Source organism: Drosophila montana, unplaced genomic scaffold (assembly GCF_035044405.1).
Source record: "Drosophila montana isolate Dmon_TW-CO22-7 unplaced genomic scaffold, ASM3504440v1 contig_1505_1, whole genome shotgun sequence".
In the NCBI taxonomy this organism is placed as follows: domain Eukaryota; kingdom Metazoa; phylum Arthropoda; class Insecta; order Diptera; family Drosophilidae; genus Drosophila; species Drosophila montana.
This window is the reverse complement of record NW_026996452.1, coordinates 45,721-71,468: the sequence shown is the minus strand read 5'-3', so window position 1 is coordinate 71,468 and position 25,748 is coordinate 45,721. Positions and strand designations below refer to the sequence as shown.

Here is a 25,748-nt window from a genome sequence, read left to right as displayed (position 1 = left end):
GCATATTTCAATTATAATTTTTAATCAACTGTTAGCAATGCAAAGGATAAAATCAAGTTGTTAAAAGTGCTGTCAATTTGTGTCGGATTCAGTCGAATTATTGAAAACCCTTAGCTAAAAGCTAGTTGATATTCTATTTGATATGCAAAGGCTGAAATTGTGGTTTATGCATAGTTTCCACATAAACGCTGCCGACATCACGAGCCTGTGTGGCTTGTGTCTCAGCGTCGGACCAACAGACGGCTAGTCGCTGGTTCGAATCCATAAAAATGTGAGTTTTAATATTTCAAAGCAGAAGTTTTCATAGCTGTTAATTTAAGCGGCCGTAAACCTGCCGTAAATTAATACATAAAATGTTGGCATTATTATAAAGAATTTTTATTTATTACCTAACTCAAGCAACGCCGGGAATTTATTTTATTATTTAGGCCAATTTTTGTAGCATTGCCAATTTAAGCGAAACTTAACTCAAACCAATTGAGATTTAGAAGAAATTTGTGACTGTGAATGCATTTTATAGCTGCAATTGAATTTACGCAAGTGGCATTCTAAAGTGGCGTGCGGCAAGTGGCAACTGCCACGTGCCACATAGCATGCATAATTAATTACGCACACATTTGCGTGCTAATTAACGCTTAATTAATTGCAATTTTATATGACAAAAGACAATGCAGCAGATGTTGCATATTGTCAACTGCTTCGTTTTATTGATTTAAATGCAATTTTATGCAAATTTTTGCCCCTGCGCCAAGTGCGCAGCTCGCACCACACGACCATTGAAAGCAAATATTAAAATTTTATTTATTTTCAAATTCGGATTTGGTAATTTGTAGGCGAGAAAAAACAACAATTTAACTATGTAAAAAAGTTTTGTGTGTTGCATAAAGTGGATTTGCATAAATAAAATATTTGCATATAAAACGGCTACCTCAGCTGCCCCTCTCCCCTCGTCTCTCTCTCCCCTTAATAATTGCAAGCTGTTGAATGCGAAATTATTATAAATACAATATTTTGCATACAAATTTGTATCATCATCTTATGCAGTTTAAACAATAATTTTGCAAGCCAATGTGGAGAATGTGAGGGAGGGTTACCTTTGCCCAACACTATGTAAAAAAAATGCATTCCTGATTAACTTGGATTTTTATATTCCGGTTTTTTATGAAATTTGCACTTTAACTATAACATGGAGATTTTGCCCATTTCTAGCTCATTAAATTTTCGAGCTATGTTCAATAAATCACGTTCCAAAATCGATATTTATCGATATTATAAAAATAAGGGGATATATCGATACAAAAAAGTTATGCCTGTTGCATACATTTACACAAAATCAATTTACTTTCTTGATAATCTTTTTTTCCTTTCATCAAAATTCCTTTTAGCCTTTTCGTAAGCTTATCTTTAAACCAGCTTAAAATAAAGCCGCACTCATTAACAGCTTAAAAGCAAGCCAGTTAAGCCAGAGTGAAGAAATACAACAATCTAAAACACGAAAACTATTAGGCCAACTTTTGGATCAAACCAAATCAGACAAACAGACAATTCCACACGTAAAACTGTGAGTTTTCTTGACTGATTAACAGACAAAAACGCAATCAAATGAAGCGAATCAAAAAGGAAAACACAAGTAAAAAACAAACTTAAAATATTAAAGCCACAGTAGAGTGTAACAAGAAGTAAAAGTAATCGCATATGCCACACCAAAGTTCCGCCTCGAAACTCAGCCACATTTATAATTACTTTTATTGAGTGAAAACTTGGAAGCGTCTCTCCTCTCGCGCTCTCTCCTTCTCTCTCCCGCTGGATTTTCACACTTTGCAATATTGCGCCCCGCGAAATGAACAAAGTTTTTCCGGGTAGGGAAAGAACTTGTCTAAAGCTGTCATGTTTATTTATATAAAAACTTTGCAGCGATTAGTTGATAGTTAGGCGTAGTTAGCATCAGTTCTAAAAGCAAACAGCCATGAAAATTGCATCAAAAAACTTTCATGATTATAAAAAAATAATAAAAAAAAGTTCTTGAAAGCGGCTAAAAGAAATTTACATTTGAAAAATTTGTTTGGAAAATAATTACAATTAGTTACGGTTAACTGGAATCGAAGTAAGTTTTTCATCTGTTGAGAGTTTGATAATATGTCTGTATGTATATGTATATGTATAATATATCTGTATATGTCTGTCCGTCTGTCTGCCGTCTGCCGTCTATCTGTCTGTCTTTCCGTATATATGAACGCATTTTACAATAGTTGCAATTTATAATATTACAACTAGTCTTAAGACTTGGTTTGATTTTCTAAATAAAGTATATATATTCTTGACCAGCATCAACAGACGAGTCGATCAAGCTGTGTCTGTCTGAGTCTGTGTCTGTCGGTCTGTCCGTCCATCTGTCCGTCTGTCTGTATGCCTGTTTATCTGTCAGTCTGTCTGTTTATCTGTCTGTCTGTATGTCTGTATATATCTGTCAGTCTGTCTGTTTATCTGTCTGTCTTTCCGTCTGTCTGTCTTTCCGTCTGTCCGTCCTTCCGTATGTAACTATAAACGCGTCAATATATTTTTATGTTTCACATTTGTATGTTTTACAATTAATTTAAAGCTTCTTAACCTTCTTTCACTTTATATTATATATATATACATATATATATCGGGTCTTTATATTTCAATTTATATATACACATTTATAGCCCTCACATATGTATCAGAGTCTTAACTATAAAGACTTTGCCCCGTGCCACAACGATAAGAAAACCACAAAAGCAACGCCTCCCTCTGCCCCTCTCTCACTTTAATCGCGCGCATTGTTAATGCCAGCGATATACGAGGCATTATTATATACCATATCATTATTATATTTATTATTTTGCACATACGACGCATACTATATACTAAAAGAAGAAGAAAAAGGGGGACGAGCAGCATTAAGCACTGAGCTGCAAATAAAACACGTATGAAGCGAAAAATGTATGAAAAAACATAAAGAAATATATTAAAAAATATGCGAAGAAAAACGTGGAAATTGGCTGCACAAGACGACGATAGGCTACAATATGTTGCCGATAATGGATAATGCACCTCCATTTAACAGCCCCCAACAATCCCTCCACTACCCCTCCCGCTCCTTTGTCCACGAACTGCTCTTTTAATGCGCCAGCCAGCGCTTGTTTTTTTTTTCTTTCTTTCATATTTCTTTGGCGCATTTCGTGCATATTTCTTATTAAATGTCGTCGATATTAACACCCCACAAAAGCTGACGAATTGCATGCAAAGTGGGTAACGCGGAGCAGAGTGGAACAGAGAGGGGCAGAGTGGGGCAGAGTGGGGCAGAGTGGGGCAGAGTGGGGCAAGTGCTGCACGTGTGGCATTGTATGGTGGCACAATGCAACGACTGCGACATGAATAAGCAATAAATATATATATATATATATATAGAAAAATGGTTATGCAAGGAGACTCACAAAGAAAGCCTTTCTTATATTGAAATTTAAAAAAAGTAGAAAAAATCAGCTCTTAATAGTAAAACAGCTTGACTTGAAACATATTCCCCACCCTAAAGCACAACTAAAATATATATCATAACAAAATTAAAATAAAATTCTCCGATAAACGCAACCAATTGCTTCTCTTTGTAAATAAATTTGATATTTGATAACAGACTAATTGTCATATTTTATAATAATATAAATAAATAAAAGAAAATGTAACGAACTAATTTCATATAATATCATATCATATCAACATAACATCATGTATCATATCCTATCATAAACCAAAAACTGTTTTTTGGAATTTCATTTTTAAAAACAATAATAAATATCTGTATTATGAGAATATGAACATAGCACTAGAACATTACGACTTCCGAAAGCTAGCAAAAGATTCGAACCAGTAAGTGGCCTACATGACATTTTCACTCAAACATGATCAAATGGAAATACAGTGAGCCCTCTTCTAACGGACATTAGGCAAACATCTCAGACAGGCAGAAACCAATCTTATGCGATCGCCTTCACTTAAAATATTATTAATCAATTCATACTAATCCCCCTCTATTAGGCGGCCACACCTCTTGCGGACAAAAATTAATCAACAGTCGCGTTCCGTCCTAGAGAGTTTTCACTGTGGTAATCATGGTAATATGTGCAAATTGGCATATTTTCAAATATTATTCACAAATGTAGTTTATCTTTGACTTCTCTTCTTTAACTTCTCAACTGCAAATTATTTAGATCTCATTTCAAATTTGGCTATCTTAACTTATTTTAAGCCTCAGAAGGGCCTGTGGCTTTAAGTTAGAATTTAGGGCATTTAAGACGCGTTATACTCGTATGAATTTATAAAAGTTCCGTTTGAACTGCATTTCTTATGACCAACGCCATTACGTATGCATTTGTGGGAATACCCGCATGTGCAGCTAGACATCGAGTCTCACTTCTCGGCGAGATGTATTCGGGGAGCAGCTGCTCAAATGGCAAAGAAATCATTATTTATCGGCAACGGGAGGAACACACAGAACCACAGATCAACTAGCAGACAAACAGAGAGATGCAAAGAGAGAGAGAGAGGGGGGGAAGCGGAGACATTGCCATTGGCAGACAGGACACATAGAAATGAATGCAAACTGTTGCCAAGACAGACGACATGCAGAGGACCATCAATATAAATTTCAATATGACCAAAAACATATTTGCCATTACGAACGAAGAAAAATGCTGGCAGACCGCACAATCAAAGGGAAACGCCAGCAGTCGGAGGAAATAAGTAAAATACCAACAAAACATATATGTATACTGCACAACTCAAGTATATAAATCAATTAAATGGCAGATAAACGTAAAAGATTACCTCAACTATAAGCAATAGTTAGCACATATCATCATTAAAGACATAAAAACTATTCAAATATAACAACTATGTAAAAAAAACTTAAACTTTAACTTATGCATACCACAGCAACCCACAAAGACCTGTCTAAAATATTAACTAAATATCAAAAAAGTTCACAATAACTGCTCTAAAATATATCTCTACTCTACTCTACTACATTATAAGCATGTTTATCAAAATATGCAAACTGCAGAAAAATACAATTAGAAACTATCCTGCGACTAAAAGCATGAAAAATACCAAATACATTGCTAGAATTTGAGATTTTTTGAAGAATACTAAAAAAAATACCACGCTTAGAAACCATCTTGAGTCTAAGGGCATGAAAATACGAGACGCTCTAATATAAGTATAGTTTTCTGTGAACGTAACAAAAATATACTACACATAGAAACTATTCTGAGACTGAGCATGTAAAAAATACCGAACGAAGAGCACAAGAAATATACTAATATACTAACAATCTAAGTATGTAAGTGCAAAAAATACTAAGTAACAAACATACTGGAATTTGAGCATAACAAGTTGAGCATAATTTGAGCCATGAATGTTTAAAAAAATGCTCCAATATATATATGTATTAAAAGTAAGACCCGAACTATTTAAAATAACAAAAAAATATAATTATCTAACTTAGTCAGCACAATTACGAACTATATGCTCAGCATATCTAGTTTATTAAAATAAATATCACACATAAATACTAGACAAACAAAATGTAGCTAATGAATAAATACCACCTTAAAATTTTAAAAAATACCATACAGCGATTTGTGAGCTTAGATGCTAAGTTAATTAAAATAAATATCACACATAAATACTTGACAGAGAATACTTGAATCTAGTTAATAGTTAAAAAACCACATTTAAATACCAAAAATACCAGACAGCGAATTGTGTGCGTATATTGCTTAGATGCTTCTTTGCTTTCAAGCATACATATAAGAGCGAGACGTCATTAACTAACTGCAATATATACCAGCACAGAGCTTGCAACAGACGAAGAAAGCGAAGAATGGCGTGCATCAAGCGTGCCCCAGAGGCGACTTTGCCACATGCCACTCCAAAAAGCCAAACTTTAACTTTAAGCGTAATGACATCAGCTGCCGCCTGTGCCCTGTTGCGGCTGTTGTTGTTGTTTGTAGCATACAGTCGGGCGCAAGTGGCAAGTGGCAAGTGGCAAGCGGCAAGTGGCACGAGTAGCCAAGAAGCGAACCACAGGCAAGGCCAAAAGGCAAAAAGTGCAACGTAAAAGTTGCAGCTAGCAACTTGCAAGACAAAAGCGACACAAAAATTACAGCAACAGGGGCAGTAGAGAGGGGGAGCTGATGCTGTTGAATGAAGGGGCATGTTGTGCGTGTGCGTGTGTATGGGTGGGTGTGTGTGTGTTTGCGATAAAAACGGAAGTGCAGATTGCCCCAGCAGCAGCAGCGGCGGCAGCAAAAGGCAACGACTAAAGTGTGGAAATGTCAATTTGCTTGCGCCAGGACTCGGTGGGCGCGGCCGCACCGGAAGATGGCAACGGAAAGTGCAACAGTGGCAACAACAACAACAACAACAACTGCAGCAGCAGCTGCAACAACGTGTATTGATTTTCAATTTGACGCCGTAAGATAAAAAGCCAAAGCGACAGAGAAATGACATTATAGAGAGAGAAGGAGAGAGAGAGAGAGAGAGACGTGGCTATAAGTTTGAGAGCTACTGTGCGCAAATGAACGGCCAAAGCTTAAAAGCAATTTTGCGGCTAATAAATCCGATTTCCGTTTTGTTTCGAAATAAATTGCATGCGAGTTGCTGTTTTTGTTGTTTTTTGGGGGGATTTTGTGTGCTCCGGAAATGGTTCTCGGGAGACATCAACGTGCAACGGGCAACGAGCAGCAGCTGCTTTCAGCCGGATGTGGTAAATAAGCAGCTGCAATGGGCACTCCAAATGCACAACACAAGCCAAACACACACGCACACCAACACACGCACACCAACACACTCACACACACAGACAACAACAGCGCACACAAAGCACATGACCTAATTTAGCAAGTACAGCTAAGGGAGCTGCACTCAAGTGTTTATGAGATACCCTGTAAAGAGAATAGCTGTGCAGATGTTGCCTAAAAGTAGGCAAAACAATAAAAATAAAACTTTAAGCAAATGTTTGGACAACAGGAGCGTTCACCTTGGATGATACCACCTTGGATGATACCCTAAAATATTCGATAATAACTCTATGAGACTATAAGTATAATACTCTGCATTACAGGGTATCTCTCTGATTACTTTTAATATATTTTCCTTTCCTTTCGATTCCCTTGAACTTTCCGTTATACTCATTAAACCAAACAGTCCTTAAGAAAACCAGACTATCAAAACAAAGACCTATTTTTCCTCATTACAGGGTATCTCTTCGGAGTTTCATTTTAACGATAGACTAAGAATATCTGAATATTTATCATAATCATCCTTAACATTCAATTAAACTCATTAAATCAACAGACGCTCGTTAGAGCCGAAATAAAAACCTCTTCCTCCATTTTTACTCATTACAGGGTATTCCCTAATTCGGTATCGCTTACAACAAATCGTATTAATTGAGCACTCACCTGTACATCAAAATTTTGCTGCTGTTGCTGCTGCTGCTGCAAGAGATTGCCTGAAGATTCCATATGATTGGGTCCGCCTGCTTGTGCTCCCTGATGGTTCAACATAGGTGACTGACAGAAAGAGATAGATAGAGAGAGAATTATGCCAAGGCCAATTCCTGTCAAACTGGTGCTGCTGCTCACCTGTGCGGCCATTGGCATTCCGGCACCAACTCCATTCATCATCGGTGGCTGCAATTGACTCATTTGCGCCGCCATCTGCTGATGTGCATAGGCAGCGCCACCGCCTCCGCCACCCACCGAATTGTTGCCCATGCCATGACCCTGGCCATGATCCATGAGCATGTGATTGAAGTGCGGCATTTGTGGGAAGCCGCCGTGGTGTGTCGGATCCAGTAAAGTGGGTGGGCGTGGCAGTGTCTCTTCAGCGGGCGATGGCTGACGGGAGCCGGGAGTGCGGCTGTAAACGTACGAAAAAAAGGGGAAAAAAATTAAATTTAAAAAATTTGTTACAGTTTATGATGCACTGCTTAATTAGCCAGTTAGGTTTGAGTGTCATTGGAGCACTCCACGTACAGTTGCGCTGCCACTGTAGAACTTGTTCTGTCTACAGTTTTACACTCATTGCGCATATCCCTTAAGCCTGCTAACAGTAATTCCACTGAGCTAGCATGCCTGTTCAGTTGAGAAGCCACTGTGCCAAGTGCTTAGCACAGACAACAACCTCGGCACTTTAAAAATTAGCCGTGACACACACTGTACTAAAAACCCATTTAGCACATGGCACTCAAACTGTATGCAAGTGTTTAGTTGTGTAGTGTAATTATAAACAAATTAATCACAGCTAATTGGACGTCTTAAATACATTTGTACTCAATTGGGTGACAATTAGGCGCTTCTGCAATGCATATTTGTACAGTTTGCAAGTCACTGGCAATGAATTGCCAACTGTGTGGGTAAACAAAAGACTTAAGCAGCAAACTTGTTAAAACTTATTGGTTGGCATGATGAAGTGTGGAGAGAGGAGTATTTGCCTATGACGTCAGCACAAAGACTGTCGCCAAAACGGCAGCTGGCAATGTGGCCATAAATTAAAACAAATAAACAATAATAAATTCAGACGGAGTTTTTTTTTCGAAAATGCAAATTTCACTAAGATTTATACAAATAAATTATTATATATTTACGCGACTGTCTGTGTTAATTAATGCATTTGTCCGTTTTTAAGCTCGCCAACAAAATTTGTGCAGTGGCTGTGCAACTGTATGCGTCTGCTTTGTTGACTCACACTCGCGCTGTTGCCGTCTCGCTCTAGCATGCAGTCAGCGCAAATTGGCCATAAATTAACTGTCGGGTCATTAACACCAAACACAGCAACAGCTACTGCAGTGGCTGTGCAACTATAACGTCTGAGTGACTAATCCTCACGCCAAATGAGCTCTGTTTAACCAGTTGCTGCTCAAACTGTAAACTATACAGCACGTGCTTATAATTTGGCCAAAACTGTAACTAATTTCATGGCTTACAACATTTTGAATAATTTGAATCAATAATTGCGCCACACAAATTGTTAAAATATTTCATATGTTTATTTTAGGTGCTTTTATTGATCTGTCGACAAAATGCGGACTTCTAAAATTTCATCATCTTATACTCTTTCTTAGCTAAAAACTTTCCCAACTTGGCATATTTACTGAAGGGATTTTTGGCCCTAGTTTCAGCTTTACTTTAATTCCTGATTTTCATTTAATTAAAATTTGAAAATAACATATTTTAAGATTCTGTTTATGGCAAAATATCCTCTTTAATAAATAAAATGACAGATGAAAAAATAATATCTGTAGTTTAATTTCAAAATTCAAAATGTGTATAAAGCCCAACATATAAAGTGATTCCGAGTGTTCTATTATTCTGTCAAAATGTTTGTTTTGATAACCTCCCAATTTCTCTCATAACTATCTGTGGGCTCCTAAGACTTGGTCAAAACTTAACTGATTTTCATAGAGTATTCCAATTTTGATATTGTTTGACCTTTTCTTAAATACATTTAAATGAAATTCATTGCTTTCATTAAAGAAATAACATTTTCTTGGCCTTTTATTTTATATTACTAGATAATATTTTGCCTGTATTACTATGGAGGCAAAAACTTATCGACATACAATTGAAAAGATCACACTGACTCTCAAACTGTGTAAATTAGCTTGAATAAGCCAACACAAAATACGATCCGTAATTTGTGTGAGGTCAGTTCCATTGGCAACATTCCCATTTCATGCCCATTCGCTGGCCAAGAATCTTTTATTCAAATTTCGCTTATGCAATAGAAAAAGAGAGTGAATGGCTAAAGAAATGTTTCACTTTCAGCGGCAGCAAAAAGAAAGTGCGCAGCCAAAAGCAGATAAAAAGGTCAGTGGAGCTCATATCGTTGACCAAGTTAGCAGACTGTTAGGCGGGCGCGGGCAGAGGCAGCAGACAACAGACAGCAGACAGCAACAACAACTGCTGGCCAAGTCTCTGCCGAGAGTAGGTCGGGCGACAGGTGCTCCGGTGTAGTAACTAAAACCACACACAACAACAAAAACAACAACAACAACAACTCGCAAACTCGAACTCAAGCCCCCTGCCCAAAGTTGGCCAGCTTGGCTGTTGCCACAATTTGAAGCGAGCCGTTTGAATTTTCGCAACTAAATTTCATTACGCGGCGCACAAAACGTGAGCAACAAAAAAAATTGTATACAAAAAAAAATATATATATATAGAGAAAAAAATATATAAAAAAATTAAACGAAACCTGCCGCAACAACAAAAGAAACATAAACGCAAACTAATCGAACAAAATGCTACACAAAAAAAGGCTCAATAGAGCTCAATACAAAGTGTTTGTTATTGTTGCTTGAGTCACTGTTGCTGTTGTTGTTGTTGTTGTGTTCGCTGTTGCCGTTGATTACTTACATCATAACCGTTATTACGTTTGGCATTGAAACACGTTTTGGCTGCGACGCCGACACCGGCAATGAAATTACAGCAACAACAACAACAATAACCACAACAACAACAATTGAAAGAGAAAACCGGCAAAGCAGAGCAACAAACAATAAGAACAACAAAACCAACAACAACAAAAGCAACAACAACAACAGCCTGAAGAGCCAACCACAACTGGTTTTTATTTATGGTCTGGGGCTAGGCTTTGCAATTGCCCACAAAAACTTTATAAGGCCTGAAATTTTTGGCAGTGCGTGTTGTAAGCGGCTATTTAAAGAGATGAAAACGAATTGCGATTGATCAGAGAGAGGGAGAAAAAGAGCTTCACCTCTCTTTTAGTAAGTAAGTAAGAGCGGGATATGAAGAGACAAAGGAGACATGGGTAAATAAGGGCGACAGGCAGAAAAGGAAATGAAGAAGCAATGAGGAGTTGAGAGGAGAAGAAAACAATAAAAAGAGAATAACAAAAAACGACAGCGAGAAGAACGAAAATGAGCTGGAAAGAGAATTGGTAGAATGATAAGAAAAGAAAAAGAGAGGGGAAGAAAGTGATGAGAAAAAATAGACAAAAAGAGAGGAACAAAGAGAGCAAGAGCGAAAGGGAGACTGAGAAAGCGAGTGCACGAACAAAAACAGAGATAAAGACCCATACAGACACAAATAACGAAAAACAGAGAAACGTATGGGGAGAGAGAAAGAGAAAGCTTACGACACACATACACACAGAAAGAGAGAGAGAGAAAGAGGCGGGAGGAAGTAAAAGAGCGAGAGAGAACGACGCAAACGTGCGAGAGAGGTGGAGAGAGAGAAATGGAGAATAATACAGAGAGCGAGAGATATACAGACAACAGGGCAGAGGCAGATGCAGAGAGAAGGATAAAGAGATGCGTAGCTGCGACAGATACAGAGAAAGATAGAAAGAAAGAGGGACAACGAGGCAGAGACCGCTACAAAGAGATAGAAAGAGAGAGTCAAAAAGCAGAGACTGATACAGAGAGAGTTATGTAATGCTAAGCAGAATTTTAATTCTCATTTGCTTAGTGAAATTCTTTATAATTCCTAAGCCTTCCCTCTCTAAATAATTCGAATATTTTTAATCTTTCATTCTGCTTTGTTCACCTTTCGTAAACGTTTCATTGAATTTGTGAAGCCGAATAAAAGAAATTACAATCGTAGATAGGAAGAACCATTTACTTAGTGTTCAGAAAAATATTAAGGGTAAAAATATATATACCAAAAATAAGAACAAATCCATAAGAAAATTACCGTTATAAGAGCCGGAAGATTACCAAGCACAGCTCCAAAGTTCGTACAGCTGTCAAGTAGATTTAGAAAGTGTTGCCAAAGGGGCAAAGACATAAAACACTTAACAACTGAATCATCTTTCGACATGCGAGTGCCACAAAACGAAAGAAAATAAGTACAGCAAAAACGAGAAAGAAACAAATGTGGGCCAAGTGGGCAGCAAAAGAGACACAAGTGGGTGTTGACTCAACGGATCTTAACTGACTGAAGTTGGACAAAAATTTAACTCCGTCATTTGCCGAATCAATAAGTAATATCTCCCACAATCAATGACGGCCTGTGGGCAAAGAGTTTGCATTTTATAGACATTTTCATTAAAAATGAAAATTTCCTACGACATGAAAACAGAAGCAGAAGAAGAGGGGATATTCGAGGGAAAATTTAAGAAAAAAATACGAAAAGGCTTTGATAGCCAAGCTCAATACTGAGCAAAGAAATGGGATCTTTAGAAATTCCATGGGTTTGTCGAATAACAAAATATATATAAAGATTGATATATAGATCAAATCAAATTCTAAAACCTGCTCTATTCGCAACCTTTTGTAAAATGACTAACTATACAAAAGCCAAAGGAAAAAATGATATAACTAAATAACACAACTATATAGAGCAAAAACTCTTCTTCTTTCTGTAGTTTCTCAGTCTTTCGGAGATTGATCCACTTGCTATGCCCCCCATGTCATAAGTCTAAGCAACCAACTGACACAACTTCAGAACTCTTAGCCGCTCCCCTCTGGCCATCTATACGAGAACGTGTCGTGGGGACCTTGAAGAAACCAGTTCGAGAGAGACATGGCATAGGCATAGGCTTAGCCATTCTAATGTCAATGCCATTGGCCAGACTTGAACTAGACACTGGAGACAGACGGAGGAGCGGCGAAGTTGATCAGTAATCTGGTTAAACGTGGAATTGCTTGGCTAGGCTTGGTGGTCTACTCACTTGAATCCCTTTTCATCGTCAATGCCATTCACGACTCCATTTGTGTTTGTGACTTGGTCGTCCTTCTTTAAGCCATTTGTATCCACCGGAGAGTTTGCCTTTTCCTTATCGTCATGTGACTGCAATAGACAGACGGGCATATTTTGGATAATATATTTCGATATAGAATTGGAGATCAAGACTCACCTTATCATTATCGTCAAATTTTAAATTGCGCATACGCGGCTCCAAGCTGGACAAGGGACTCTCCTTATTGGTGGGTGAGCCGCCCAGAACGAATTCAACCATCTTGACGCATGTTGAATCGCGGGGGCTGTTAGGGAGAAAAGAAGAAAGGGAGCGATTAGAACAAGCTAAACACTTAACAGACTTAGAAGCACATTAATTACGTAACATAAAGTAACGCAACTTCTAAAGGCAATAATTAAAAAAAAAAAAATAGCTGGTAAAATTTAAACAAATTATATAAGGTTGCGTATTACCTAATTTATCTGCTTACGTTTAGTAACAAATTGAAACGTTACGAAATATCTCGTTACGTAACGTAAAGCAACATAACGTAATACTTCATAACAAGTAAAGCATTAATCTTAATAGGTTAATGCTCGCTCGCTTAGCTTGATTCTTTTATTCAATACGTTGAGGGCAATACGTTCATAGCAAGCAACGCGTGATTTAATGAATATAAGAACGTCTTGTTTAACTTTACGTAACGTAACGTAACAAAATACGTAAAAGTACTCTCACAAAAATTCACCTCAATATGCCCGCATTGCCGCTGTTCGAGTTATCTGAAGCGCCGCCATGCGGATAACCACGTGGCCTGGGCGGTGCCAGTATATTCTCGGCCTGTGTGGACCATGTGTGATCCTTCCAAACGGACGAGTGATCGCCAACGCCGGGTATCTGCAGTGGATTCAATGGGCCGCCTGGTGTGTTGGAGGCGCCACTTTTACCATCCGACTTCTCCCATAGCTTCTTGGCAGTCGATGTGGTAATCTGCAGGGGAGATAGAAAAAAAAAAGGCAAAATTAGAAATCACAAAGTTCAAAGGCATTTTTTCTATGGCATTAACGTGTCAGAAGCAGCAGAGCCACCATTTTCCATTTCAGTGTTGCAATTGAATTATTAGCAACATCAATAATTTACCGCACCAGCGCCCACTGGCAATCCCCCTCCCACCGCCTTCTGCTAAACTGCATGCAAAAGCAGGCGTGCAGTCAGCTTCCTGTTGGGGCACGTCCTATGCTTCCTGCGGCTGCTGCGTCCTGCTGACAGTGCTGATAAGTTTTGCCCGACTTTCGCAGCTAATCCCACACTGAGTCCGACTCGTGTCCAGCATAGCAAAGTTTTTATAATGCACAACTTTAATGCGGTCCCTTCCTGACAGTTCCTCCCTCTTCCCCCGCCCAATCCCTTCCTACCACTAGTGGCAGCAATCCTGCAATCCAGCCTGCTGCAGAGCGCATAGCTAATGAAATCAAATTAGCTGCAGTTGGGCCTCTAATGAAAACTACGTGACAATTGAATTCGCTTTTCAGTTGCAGTTCATTAGGAAACAATTATGGAAACAGCTGATAAAACTTGAGAAAAACTCAGATATGCAATAGGTATATGACCTTTATTATCTACAACATATTGTAATATATAATATCTCTATAAGAGATAATTTTCTGATAAGCACGAATGGAATTTCATATTACGTAACGTTTGCAAAATAGAATAAGGATAGTTGAAAACCATTCCATAATTATTCCATTCCATTCCGTCTTTATCGGTTCTTACCTAAATTAAACTTTACGTTACGTGAAGAAAATTATTTCAAAGATTATGTTGATGATTTGCTACGTTACGTAACGTTAAATAAAAGAAAGGATACAAAAAGGTATAGGTTTAACGTAATGTTAATTTTTAATCGAAGACAGCTAGGCAAATGTTGGGTTAAATTAATACTTTCAAAATTGTGTACTTTCTATATATATATATATCGTAAAACACAAAGTCGGCATACGGAATGTAAGACTAATATTTATTACCGGTCACATAACGGAACGTGTAAATAGATGTTTGTAAAAGGAAATTAAGAAATTCAATATGAAACAATTCACAAGAATCATTTTTATATTTTGTAAAGTCGTAAGTTACGTAAACAGGAAGATACGTAACGTAAGATAAATGTCGATACCACATATGTAGTCGGTAAAGTACAACAGTTAAGTGGCCATATATTGTGTAAGCTAGATGCGTTGTTTACGTTCTACCAATGCTCTTAAGACAGCATAATACAGATACGTAACGTTTATTTAACTGCAAATGCTTATTTACAGTAGACTTCTTTTCTGCGTTCTTCCACAATATTTGGACCACTGACCTCCCAGCAGGGACCACAGTGCCTCATTTGGTCTAGAGATATAAATCATATGAGGTGGTCAATGGCGATTGGGCGGGGGGTGTCACCCAGCCAGGGGAGGCAGTAAATCAGAAGCGCATCAAAGACAGTCGCCAGACAGCAGTTAGTTACTTTTGTCCAGCTGTAAATCAAGCAACAACTTATGAGAAGCTTTGCCGTTGACAAACTGACACTGCAAATGAACAGTGCGAAAGAGAGGGGGGTAGAGAGAGAGAGAGACAGAGAAGGAGACAGTTGGATAGTTGACGAGTTGCTTCATCAGTCAAAACAGCTGCCACAACTCGAAACCATTTGTTCCAACTTTGTCTTCGGGCACCAGCGATATATATTGGCGACTTCAATAGAGACAAAGAGCAAGAGTGAGATAAGGGGAGCGACAGCGGAGGATAGCGAGAGCGAGAGAGATCTAAAGCTATGTCCATGCACATTTGAGCTTATATCAGAATCATATCATAATACTAATATCCCCTCATCCACCCGCCCACCCGCCCACCACCTCCACGCTTGAAAAACTTTACTCTGGGGTCTGGCACATGCGTTAAATTTGCCTAATTAAATTTTATGCCACACGAGTTTTTATTATTGCCTCTCATTCCCAAGCCACTTGCGTTGTCATAATGCGTCAACGCGACACGTGCCACATGCCACAGTTTCCAGTGTTTCCACATATATCCGGCAACATCATTTTAAATATTTGATATGCCCATCACCCAGCACATTTACAAGGCAACAGCTGAGTGAAGTCGACGTCGTGAATCCCATGAATTATGCGGAACGAAGCAGCACCTCCCTCCAAGTCCCCTCCCCCTACCTACCACTTTTCGTGAACTTGCCTCCTTGCGAGGAGTTTCATTTCACTTTTCATTGGGCGCCATCAAAAACGACTTATTCGAATTGAATTTGGAATGTGAGATGCGAGTCGTTTAGGCAAATTTTCGAAATTGAATTGATTTTCGCCTCGAATGGAATGGAAATGGAATGGAAAACTATTATTAAATAAAAGCACATCTTAGTTTTATTTTTAAAGCATAGAATAATGTTTAAAACTAACCTAAGCTTTACTTTTATTTTAATATGGCCTACTTCAGGCTTCATATATAAACTTGCCTGAGATTCAAACTCGGGCTGAAATCTTTTTATCTTTAATCGCTCATTATCACATTTAGTAAGAGATCTAACCAAACACATAGAAAATAAACTCAGGTTGACGCTTGCAAATCCCAACAAGTTAAAGCTTCGCGGAGGGTGCACTGCATTTGCAATCCTAGAGTAGATAGCAAAGACTGCTTACGATAGAGCCAGGAGGTACATGCAAAGTACCTGCTAACTTTTAGTGTTTACAACTTGTTGTTGGTTGATAATTTAAATTAACTAAAAAACTAAACAAACATTGAACTCAAGCCGGCCTGCAGTAGTATTTCTTGACACATACAAATCTCTTACTCTATCCAATTTCACATCTTGTCACATCTATCACGTCTTGTGCGATTGTTCAGAATTTCAGGGCTGCTGAAATACTTTTCTAAGTGTGCAATGACAACCTTGCGCCAAACATTTTTCAACAAGCCAAGCCCAAAAGTGGCAAAGAAAAACTCTTCCGCGACACAAAAAATCAAAAAAAAAAAAAACAGAAAATTGTTTGTTAGCCAATATTTTCGCAGTTCAACATAAACAAACAGCATAGATAACGAACATGAGATACCCTTCCGGCAAAGAAAAGGAAAAGATACAATTACCGGTTAATGAAAATATGCCTCAAGGTAACTAAAGAAAGACAAACCTTAGCAAATATTTAAATAAAATGCAAGAAAATGCCAAGAATGTAGTATGTGACAATGCACACATATTCCCTAATCAAATGCACACTTTTCTAGGGTATACAACAACTGCTTGGCTAAAAGCGTAGTTCAACACTAAAACTAAAGCAATGCAGACGCGGCTCAAAGGTAAACAAACAGCATAGATAACGAACTTGAGATACCCTTCCGGCAAAGAAAAGGAAAAGATACAATTCCCTGCGACAATTTAAATAAAATGCAAGAAAATGTCTAGATTATAGTATGTGACAATGCACACATATTCCCTATTCAAAAAAACACTTTTCTAGGGTATACAACAACCACTTGGCTAAAAGCGTGAAAGCGTCAACAAAAAAATTTTTGTTGCCAACTGAGCCTGTCGCATAGATAACTCAAACAATGGCAACAGAAACCACAGCAACGACAACAACAAGAAAAGTGTTAATAAACAATAACAGCAAAAACAACAACAATTTAAACTCGTTAAACGCAACTAAAAACATTTCATAATAATAAAACAACAAAAATGTTTACGAGGCGTATGCGCAATATGGGTCATCTTTATAGAGAACTCCACCCTCGCCGCCCACCCTCCAATCACGCCCACGCAAATATTGAATGAATATTGGATGAAAAAGTTAATAAACAAAAATTATTTTCAGTTTTTTTTTTTATATAAAATAATTTATAGAACAATAAATAAAAATGCGGCGGTTGACAAAAATAAACTAAAGCAAAGAAAGTTCTTTAAACGACAGAACCAAACAAAAACGTGGCCGTCGAATGCTACCAACTGCGGGATACCGTGTTTCTAGTGCACACAAAGCATTTTAAGCCAATAAGAACAAGAGTAATTCTAGTCCCCAGTCAAAACTTAATTTGGTGACTAGTAGCTCCAAAATGGGTAGTTAAAGATCTGAACAGACAAAATATTGTATTACACCATACCCCACCCTTTTGCCTATATGCTACAGGGTATTACCCAGAAAAAATATCGCTATTTTAGCATTTTTGGCGCCTTTCATTCAACAGAGCAGCGCGAATAGCCGAAAAGTAAAGAAAACGTTTTGCATAAAAATGCAAAAATAATTTTGTTTTTAATGAGTAAGCAGCAGAAAAAGAAACATCAACAACAAATTGAAAGACAAACGAATGAGTCAACAAAATATGCGGAGAAAAATCAGAAAAGTGACAGCCACCCTCCTCTCCACCCCTACACACACAAACACACACACACACACACACACAGTTGAACAGAAAACGGCTCAAAAGAATTACAAAAAAAAAACCAAATCGTTCATTAACTTGTCCTTGACTGTGAAGAGACAAAAACAACAACAAGCAGAGCGTGAGTGCAAGAGCGCGACTGCTAAAGAGAGAGGCGGAGTGTTCGAGAGAGGGAGGGGAGTGGGCGCACGGCTAACCGGCCCTAAAAACATGCGTGAGACAAAAAGACAACAAAGCGACGACAAAGAACGCGCGCACAAAGCAAACGACAAGAAGAACAAGCGACGGACGAGGCGATGCGATGCGGCGCACAAACAACAAATAACGTTAAAGAAAACACAGCAGCAAAGGAGCGCAAAAAGAGCGCGAGGCAAAGAGCGTGAGCGAGTGAAAGAGAGAAAGAGACAGACAGACAAGAGGGGGTGGCATAGGCTTGTCAGCAACAACAACATAAAATTTAAGCAAAAAACGAGTCGAAAATAAAAGCAGAAAATTGTTTTTTTTTTTTGCTAAATTAAGTTAGCAATTTTGTTTTTTGTTGTTGTTCTTGTTCTTCTTTTTCTTGCTTTTCAGGCCTGTTCTGGGTTGTAAATGTTTTTATGTTGTGTTTTTATTGTTCTTTAGAAAATGTTGAAATTATTTTTGCAAAATGGAATGCGAATGTGAAAGGAATAGTGAAAAAAGAGTGAAAGGTGAACATTTTTTGGTAATACAAACGCCTATTCTAATTTTTGATAAATTCCAGTTTAAAATAATAATAAATACAAATTGTATTTTGGAAATAATATAACATTAACAAGAAAGAACGACTATTTCAAACATAAAGGCGTCTGATATATTGTGAAAGGTAAGTCGAATTTCCGAATTTCATTCCATAAATAATAAGCATAATTAAAAAATCGGATAATATTATAAAATCAAATAGTATACATAATAATAAATAGTATCCATAATAATAAATAGTATACATAATAATAAATACAAGAAATAATACGTTTTCAACACTCGATATTTAGCTTTTAAAACTAGATTCATTTTAATTTAATTTAATTTTAACTAAAATTGAGCTAGAAAACAAGTTTATTAATTAGCATACACAAAAATATGTCTGAAATGTAATTACGGCCTTCACGTTAGTTTAATAACCAACCATAACAATGAGACCGTTAAATCGGACAACCTCTTTAAAACTTTAAATACGTCTATTTAATGAGCAAACGAAAATAAAGAAGAATGCAGCGTGGAACTCTGAAGAGGCGTCATAGCAAACATAAATAAATTAATGTCTAACAACTAGGCAAACAATGCACTTGACATATATATTAGACACAAAAAAAAAAAAGAGAAAAAAAAAACAAGACTGACCAAAATCATTAAAATGTGGCCATATTTTGTGCACGCAAAGCTGTTGACTTTGAATTGTGTGCTTGGGAGTGTAGCAAATGAGTCCCAAGCAGATAATACCCTGTAAAAAGTTAGCTGAATATAAAGAACTGCAACCCGGGCAAGGGAGATAACAAATAAAACCTATAATATCTACCCTTTTTAGTATAACAATAATATATAGCCTTTATCGATTAAAGCCTACTTTGCTTAACCTAAATCTAACTAGTAAATTGACTATGAAATACCCTATTTTAAGTCTAAAAGAAGATATTGATGAAAAAGGTGTTTAAGTAAAGATTAAGCGTATATAGATTTTAAAAAGGTAACCTGTATACAATACCCTGTAAATCGAAGGATATATAGATATCAATCAAGATCAACATTATCCCAGAAATTACTTTCAAGAAGTTAGCAGGTATATATATATATATAAGGCACAAATATACCCCAAATTTCCATTATCCCAGAAATTACTTTCAAGAAGTTAACAGCTATATATATGTAAGGCACAAATATACCCCTAATTTCCGTTATCCCAGAAATTACACTCAAGTTGGTAACTCAAAAATATATCGTCCATTTCCTTATCTTTCCATACCAATATTATAAATTCTTTATATTTTAATTTTCATATTATAATTTCTATTGATTCCAATAAAATGTTAATAACGTTGCTTCATTCAGCACACATTGCCGTGCTTTACAGGGTATTCCACACCTATAAATATTATTATTTTATTCAGAGAGTTAGCAAAGAAACAATTTCGCACAAAAAAAAAACTATCGCACACGTCTCATGGCTAAACGCATTTAAAACTCGCCCAAACGTTGTTTAAGGAACATTTAAAGAGCCTGAGGGGGTCTTCAAAGAGTTGGCCTTTTTTTTGGAGAATTTTGTAGCCACCGTTCTTCACTTCTCTTCGTCGTGAGCAGGTGCAAAGACCTTTTGCGTGTCGTACAGCAAAGGAAAAGAACAAAAATCAAAGCAATAAAAAAGCAAAGCAAACGGCAAAAGCAATGAAAATTCCCTCAGTTGGCAGGAAAAATGATTGTGAAAAATGTCTGACAGTCCGCTCTGTTAGCTTTTGGCCGAAAGAACACGAGTTTGTGCCAATGTGGGCGTGGCATGTCATACCATAAACATGATAAGGTTCTGAGCTAACATGTAACACGAAACATCGACGAAAGGGAGAAGAAGAACCGCTCGTGTTTATTTTGTAGCAAATCAGAAATCAAATTTATGAATGATAACAGCAAGGAACTGCAGACGGAGGGGCGCTGCGGGTGGGCGGGTGTTTGGTTAGGGGGGAAAGTAAAAACTAGTCAAATACAGTCAGTCTCAGCTTAAAAGCGTTTATATATATATAAATATATATATGTATATATGTTAAAGCAAGGCTTCATTTTACTCTATCTATTCTATATTCTCTCCTATCCTATTCTATGCGTTCCTATCCTCTTTTCTTTTCAATTCTTGCGATAAATGCGTTTATTGCGCTTTTCAATCGATGCCGCCTGTGCATATTTATTTGGGTTGCCTTCGCCCCGCACACCCTTCCACCAATCAGAAAACTGAGGGTAGGACTGGGATTCGAAATGCGAATTTGCATGCGCAGCTTTGTTTTGCGTTGCGAACAGAAAAATTGGTTTGGAATGAAACTGTTTTGTTTGTGCAATGATTCGCACTTAAAACGCATTCCCCCGTTCGCTTTGGGATTTATTATACAACTTTTTGTTATCCATTTAAAGTTTTACTATGATTTTAAGCTGCTTAAAGGTTAAATGGGTCAATTTTAAAGTGAACTGATTCCAGCAGGTGATCCAGTGGTTCAGTTTGAGTGTGCATTTAAGCTACACTTTCATCCCGTATGCATATATAAAATATAACAACACACTTTTCTTTTGTGCTCACATAAACAAACCAGTTCTTGTGAACTGGCTCAATTCTAATTGGCATTTATTTTCAATATTCCTCAAAATGCAATTGCGAAACACTTGATAAGTTTTGGTGGCAAAAGTTGGTAGCCAAATTCCAAAAGCTAATTCCCTCAACTGCATTGCCACCAAAGTTATAATGCTTAACTGAGACACGTGACAATACTTCACAAGTGGAGAGAGAGAGAGAGAGAGACAGAGAGAGAGAGAGAGAAAGGGAATGCGCTCAACATAAGCCGCACCCTCTTTACCTTGCTGGCAGCCCAACCAGTCGCAACATTTTCAATTTTGTTGTGGTGCTTATTGAATTTGTAGCACGCCTCCTTTGCACCGCCCACAAGTTATCTGTTCCGTCGTCGTCTTTTAGCACTGAAATCGTCTCCAGCTGTCGTCCGCCTTCTCGGTTTCGGGTCCCTTTATATCGCCGCCCTTTTTCGTCCTCTGTCTAAAACTTTAAGTTACTCTCGTTGCCGATGTCTAAAGAGTTTATTGAATAATTGACCTGCGAGTTTCGAATGCGAGCAACGAGTAACGATAAGTAGGGAAGAGCATTTTAAAAGTTTCGAGTATTTGGTCACAGGTCACCAACGATCCGTTAGTAACGAGAAGTCGCTATCGAGAAGTTGCTAACAAGTAGTTGCTAACGAGTAGTTGTGAATGAATAGTTGCTATAAGTAATTCCTAACGAGATATGCCTAACGAGTAGTTGCTAACGAGTGGTTGCTAACAAGCTGTTGCTAACGAGTAGTTGCTAACGAGTAGTTGTGAATGAATAGTTGCTATAAGTAATTCCTAACGAGATATTCCTTACGAGTGGTTGCTAACGAGTAGTTGCTAAGGAAAAGTTGCTAAGGAAAAGTTGCTAAGGAAAAGTTGCTAACGAAAAGTTGCTAACGAGTAGTTGCTGACGAAAATCGGGCGACATGTGTTTACTTACGAGTAGCTTGTTACAAGCATTTACACTCGGCCTGCTGGTAACGAGTAGTTGGTACCGAGCTATGGAACTGGTGCAACTGAATAAAAGACTTCATAACTCTCTGATAAAAAATACAAGATATTAATGAGATTATCAAACAGAAAAGCGACTTATACCTTTAGTGATTAAAGAGCATAAAGTAGATACGAAAGACGAATGTGAATAAGAAAATACAAAACCTTTTTATATTAAAACAATCTCCATATGAGCAGTAACAAATTGAGCGATTAGTCAATTATTTGCAAGCACACATATTGGATTGCCATAAAATTGAAACGATTGAATTGTTTTTAGCGTTTATAGTTATTGTCATCATCATTACTGCGGGCCACGCCCATTTGCGAGGCATTCGGCTAATCAGGCAGCGGGTAAAACGTTGACAACGACGTAATCAACCGTGAAATAGACTAGACAAAAAACAAGGGAGATCTCGATACACACACATTGCACATAATTGAAACCGGAAAATATATATTTTCATGTAAATTCCTTCTAAAAAAAACCGGTACCTAGCAAAAGGGGCAAACAGCATAAAATGTTGTACAATACACAACCCCTCTTTCTCTCTCGTTCTCCCTCTCTCTCTCTTTCCCCTAAGTTCAGTGAATTCTGCGTTGCCCCCCATCGGATTTTTTTTTTGAGTTAGGGTTAAACTACGTGAAATGCATATAAAAACAATTGCTCGGCCATAGCAAGAACCGCAAAATGTTTTTATCTATGAACTCAGGCCAGACCGACTGAAGGAATTGAAACCCACGGCTGCTGCCAGTCGGTCCGTGGTTGCTCTGGTTGGGGTTGGGGTCGCATTTGGTTGCAAGTGAGCTCTGTGCTATTATCTAATAGCGAAAAAATAAAGCAAACAAAATGGATACAAAATTCTGACTATTTACTAAAATTTTTTATGGCATTCAAAGAGCTCGAGTTTTATCTGGCAGTAAAATTAACGCGCTTTTTTAAAAATATATACACAAATTAGTTAATGAAGTTGTATTTGTTTTTAAACTAATCAATTTATAAGCTCAAGCGAGTTGATTTAATCAACGAAAACTACTTAACGAGAAATTTGATCTGTTTATTAAATGTAAATAGTTAAATTGTAATGATAAAGAATTAGTTCTATGTTTGAAGATCACAAAAAAAAAAAACCTCAATAGTCTCCACACCCCTAATACTCTTATACAAAAACGATCTATTTCGTCAACGAGTAGCTAAAGTAAAGAGTGAGCAACGAGTGTCATAAGAAAAGTAACGAGAGGCAAACTAATTTGAAAAGCTAACGAATAGTTCAAACTTTAAGCTTTACGAGTAACTCTTTAAAGCAACGACTGCAAGCTGGGAAGTAACGATATTAATGAGAGAGTGTAAAGAGAAAAAAGAGAGTAAAACACTCAAACTATAGATAAGACGAACTTGTTGCTTTAAGTCACGAGTAAAAACAAAATTGATTATAATATAGATATAATCTAAAGCAACGAGTGCCATCTTAGTAGCGAGGGCTGAGAGAGTCATTTTCAGGTGTAATAATCTTTGATAAATGACTCAAAGTAGACAATTTAATGCAGCTGTTAGCACGCAAATGTGTTTAGAATTGTCCGCTAAAAAAGATAAACAAATTTTTGAACAGGTGCAGCTCACCGATTGAAACTCGAGCACATATAAAAGCAATTAACGGATAGCGAATAATTAGACAGAGACATCGATAAACATCTAACAAGTGCTTCCAACTGGAATGCTGCCCATGCTGCCTACGCGTTAATTCATCAAAATCAACTCAACTCAACTCAAATACTCAAAAGTCAATACAACAACAACAACAAATGCGCATATACTTGAACTTCTAATCAATCAAAGGAGACAAGCGCAATAAAATAAAAGTAGAAGAGAGCGGGAGGCGCTGCAGTGGGCATAAAGGTTGTTATGTATTTGGTCGCTTTACCATTTCCTGTGTGAGTGCAACATCCTCGGCAGTGCGCGCATCCAACATGAAGTCGTGCAGTAGTTTCATCATGAGAAGGCAGGCTGGAATTAACGAAACACAACGAACGATCCAGAGAGCGAGAGTTTCTTATTCCAGTGCGTGAAGGAAGTAGACAGCGAGAGCGAGAGATGGAGAGTCGTAGAGAACACGTCAAGGTAATGGAACACTCACACACACCCAAAACACGTTACACAGGCTTCTTTTTTTGTTGTTGTAGTTGTTGGTGCTAAATTTATACAGCCTTATTATTTATGATTTATACATGAATTTCGATATTGATATTGACTTTTCAACAGCTTCAATAATTGAAGAGCATCAGCTGCGTTTTTCACATAACCAACACGAACACACGATATCATATACACATATACATATATGTATAACAAAACGTTGCAAGCATTTACAGCATTAATAATTTTATTTAACGCAAAAAAAGCTTGAGGTATTTTTTCACGCGCTCGATTGTTTGTTTGCACTCTCTTTTAGCCCCGCAACCGGCGCACACGCACACACACACCCACACAATAAAAAACGTGCTTAACGATCGCAGACGAGAACTCCACACACAAACACGGACGGATGGGGGGCCTGGCGAAAATTATACAGCATGCAGACGAGTCAACTGTTGCGGCCAAACTGAAAATTCTACGCGGCCGCCTGCTGCTCTGGTGGCAAAAGCGAAACATAGCAAATTGCGAACAGCAAAAGAGCATAAGACAAAAAGAGTGCGAGCGCGAGAGAGAGCAGCGGTATAGCAGCTGTTGCTCGCAGCTTTTAGCGATAATACATAACACACATACATGTATATTTACATACATTATCACGGAAATTTATGCTGCCCAGGCAGCAACGTCAACGTCGACGTTGACGCTAACGATAGGAGACCCCCAAAGCTTTAAGCCGGCTGCAGCAGATCCCCTCTTCACACAACACACGTGTGCCGCACTTTTTATATTCTGTTTGCCTGCCTTTGTATGTGACATTTGTCGTGCGTGCATGTGTTTGTGTTTGTGTGTGTGTGCGTTAAGCCTCATTTGGCATAGTTTTACGTAATGTGAGTGAAAAGAGAACCAACTATTGAGCGCAGCTCAACTGACGCTTTCGCTGTGTGGGTTGAGCGCCCCTCTCACACCGATTGTTCTCATTTGCTTGTGTGCTGCGATCATGATTTCACAGCGCGTCGTATGTCTTAAGCAGCTGTTTGCTATTTACAGAAAAAAGAATAAATAAAAGATGAAAGTGAGGCCAGCTGTGAAACACTCTAAGCTTTTTATCATAGCTTGTGAGCTTCATCTGCAGAACTTTTACGCACTTATACAC

The 25,748-nt window shown here is 37.8% G+C and overlaps 1 protein-coding gene across 5 annotated transcripts in view; it reads right to left on the bottom strand.

Moving 5' to 3' along the window:
- pum (pumilio) overlaps positions 1-25,748 on the bottom strand; it is a 228,671-nt gene that overhangs the window by 190,352 nt on the left and 12,571 nt on the right. For 3 of the 5 annotated variants that reach the window (XM_064696664.1, XM_064696671.1, XM_064696679.1), the window contains exons 3-7: positions 13,475-13,716; positions 12,904-13,030; positions 12,718-12,836; positions 7,668-7,944; positions 7,485-7,595 (exon numbers count right to left, since the gene is read on the bottom strand). In XM_064696664.1, the coding sequence (XP_064552734.1) occupies positions 7,485-7,595; positions 7,668-7,944; positions 12,718-12,836; positions 12,904-13,030; positions 13,475-13,716 (876 nt within the window). Of the gene's footprint in view, positions 1-7,484; positions 7,596-7,667; positions 7,945-12,717; positions 12,837-12,903; positions 13,031-13,474; positions 13,717-24,386; positions 24,526-25,748 lie in introns of those variants that run through there. The other 2 variants (XM_064696688.1, XM_064696696.1) reach the window with 2 other exon arrangements.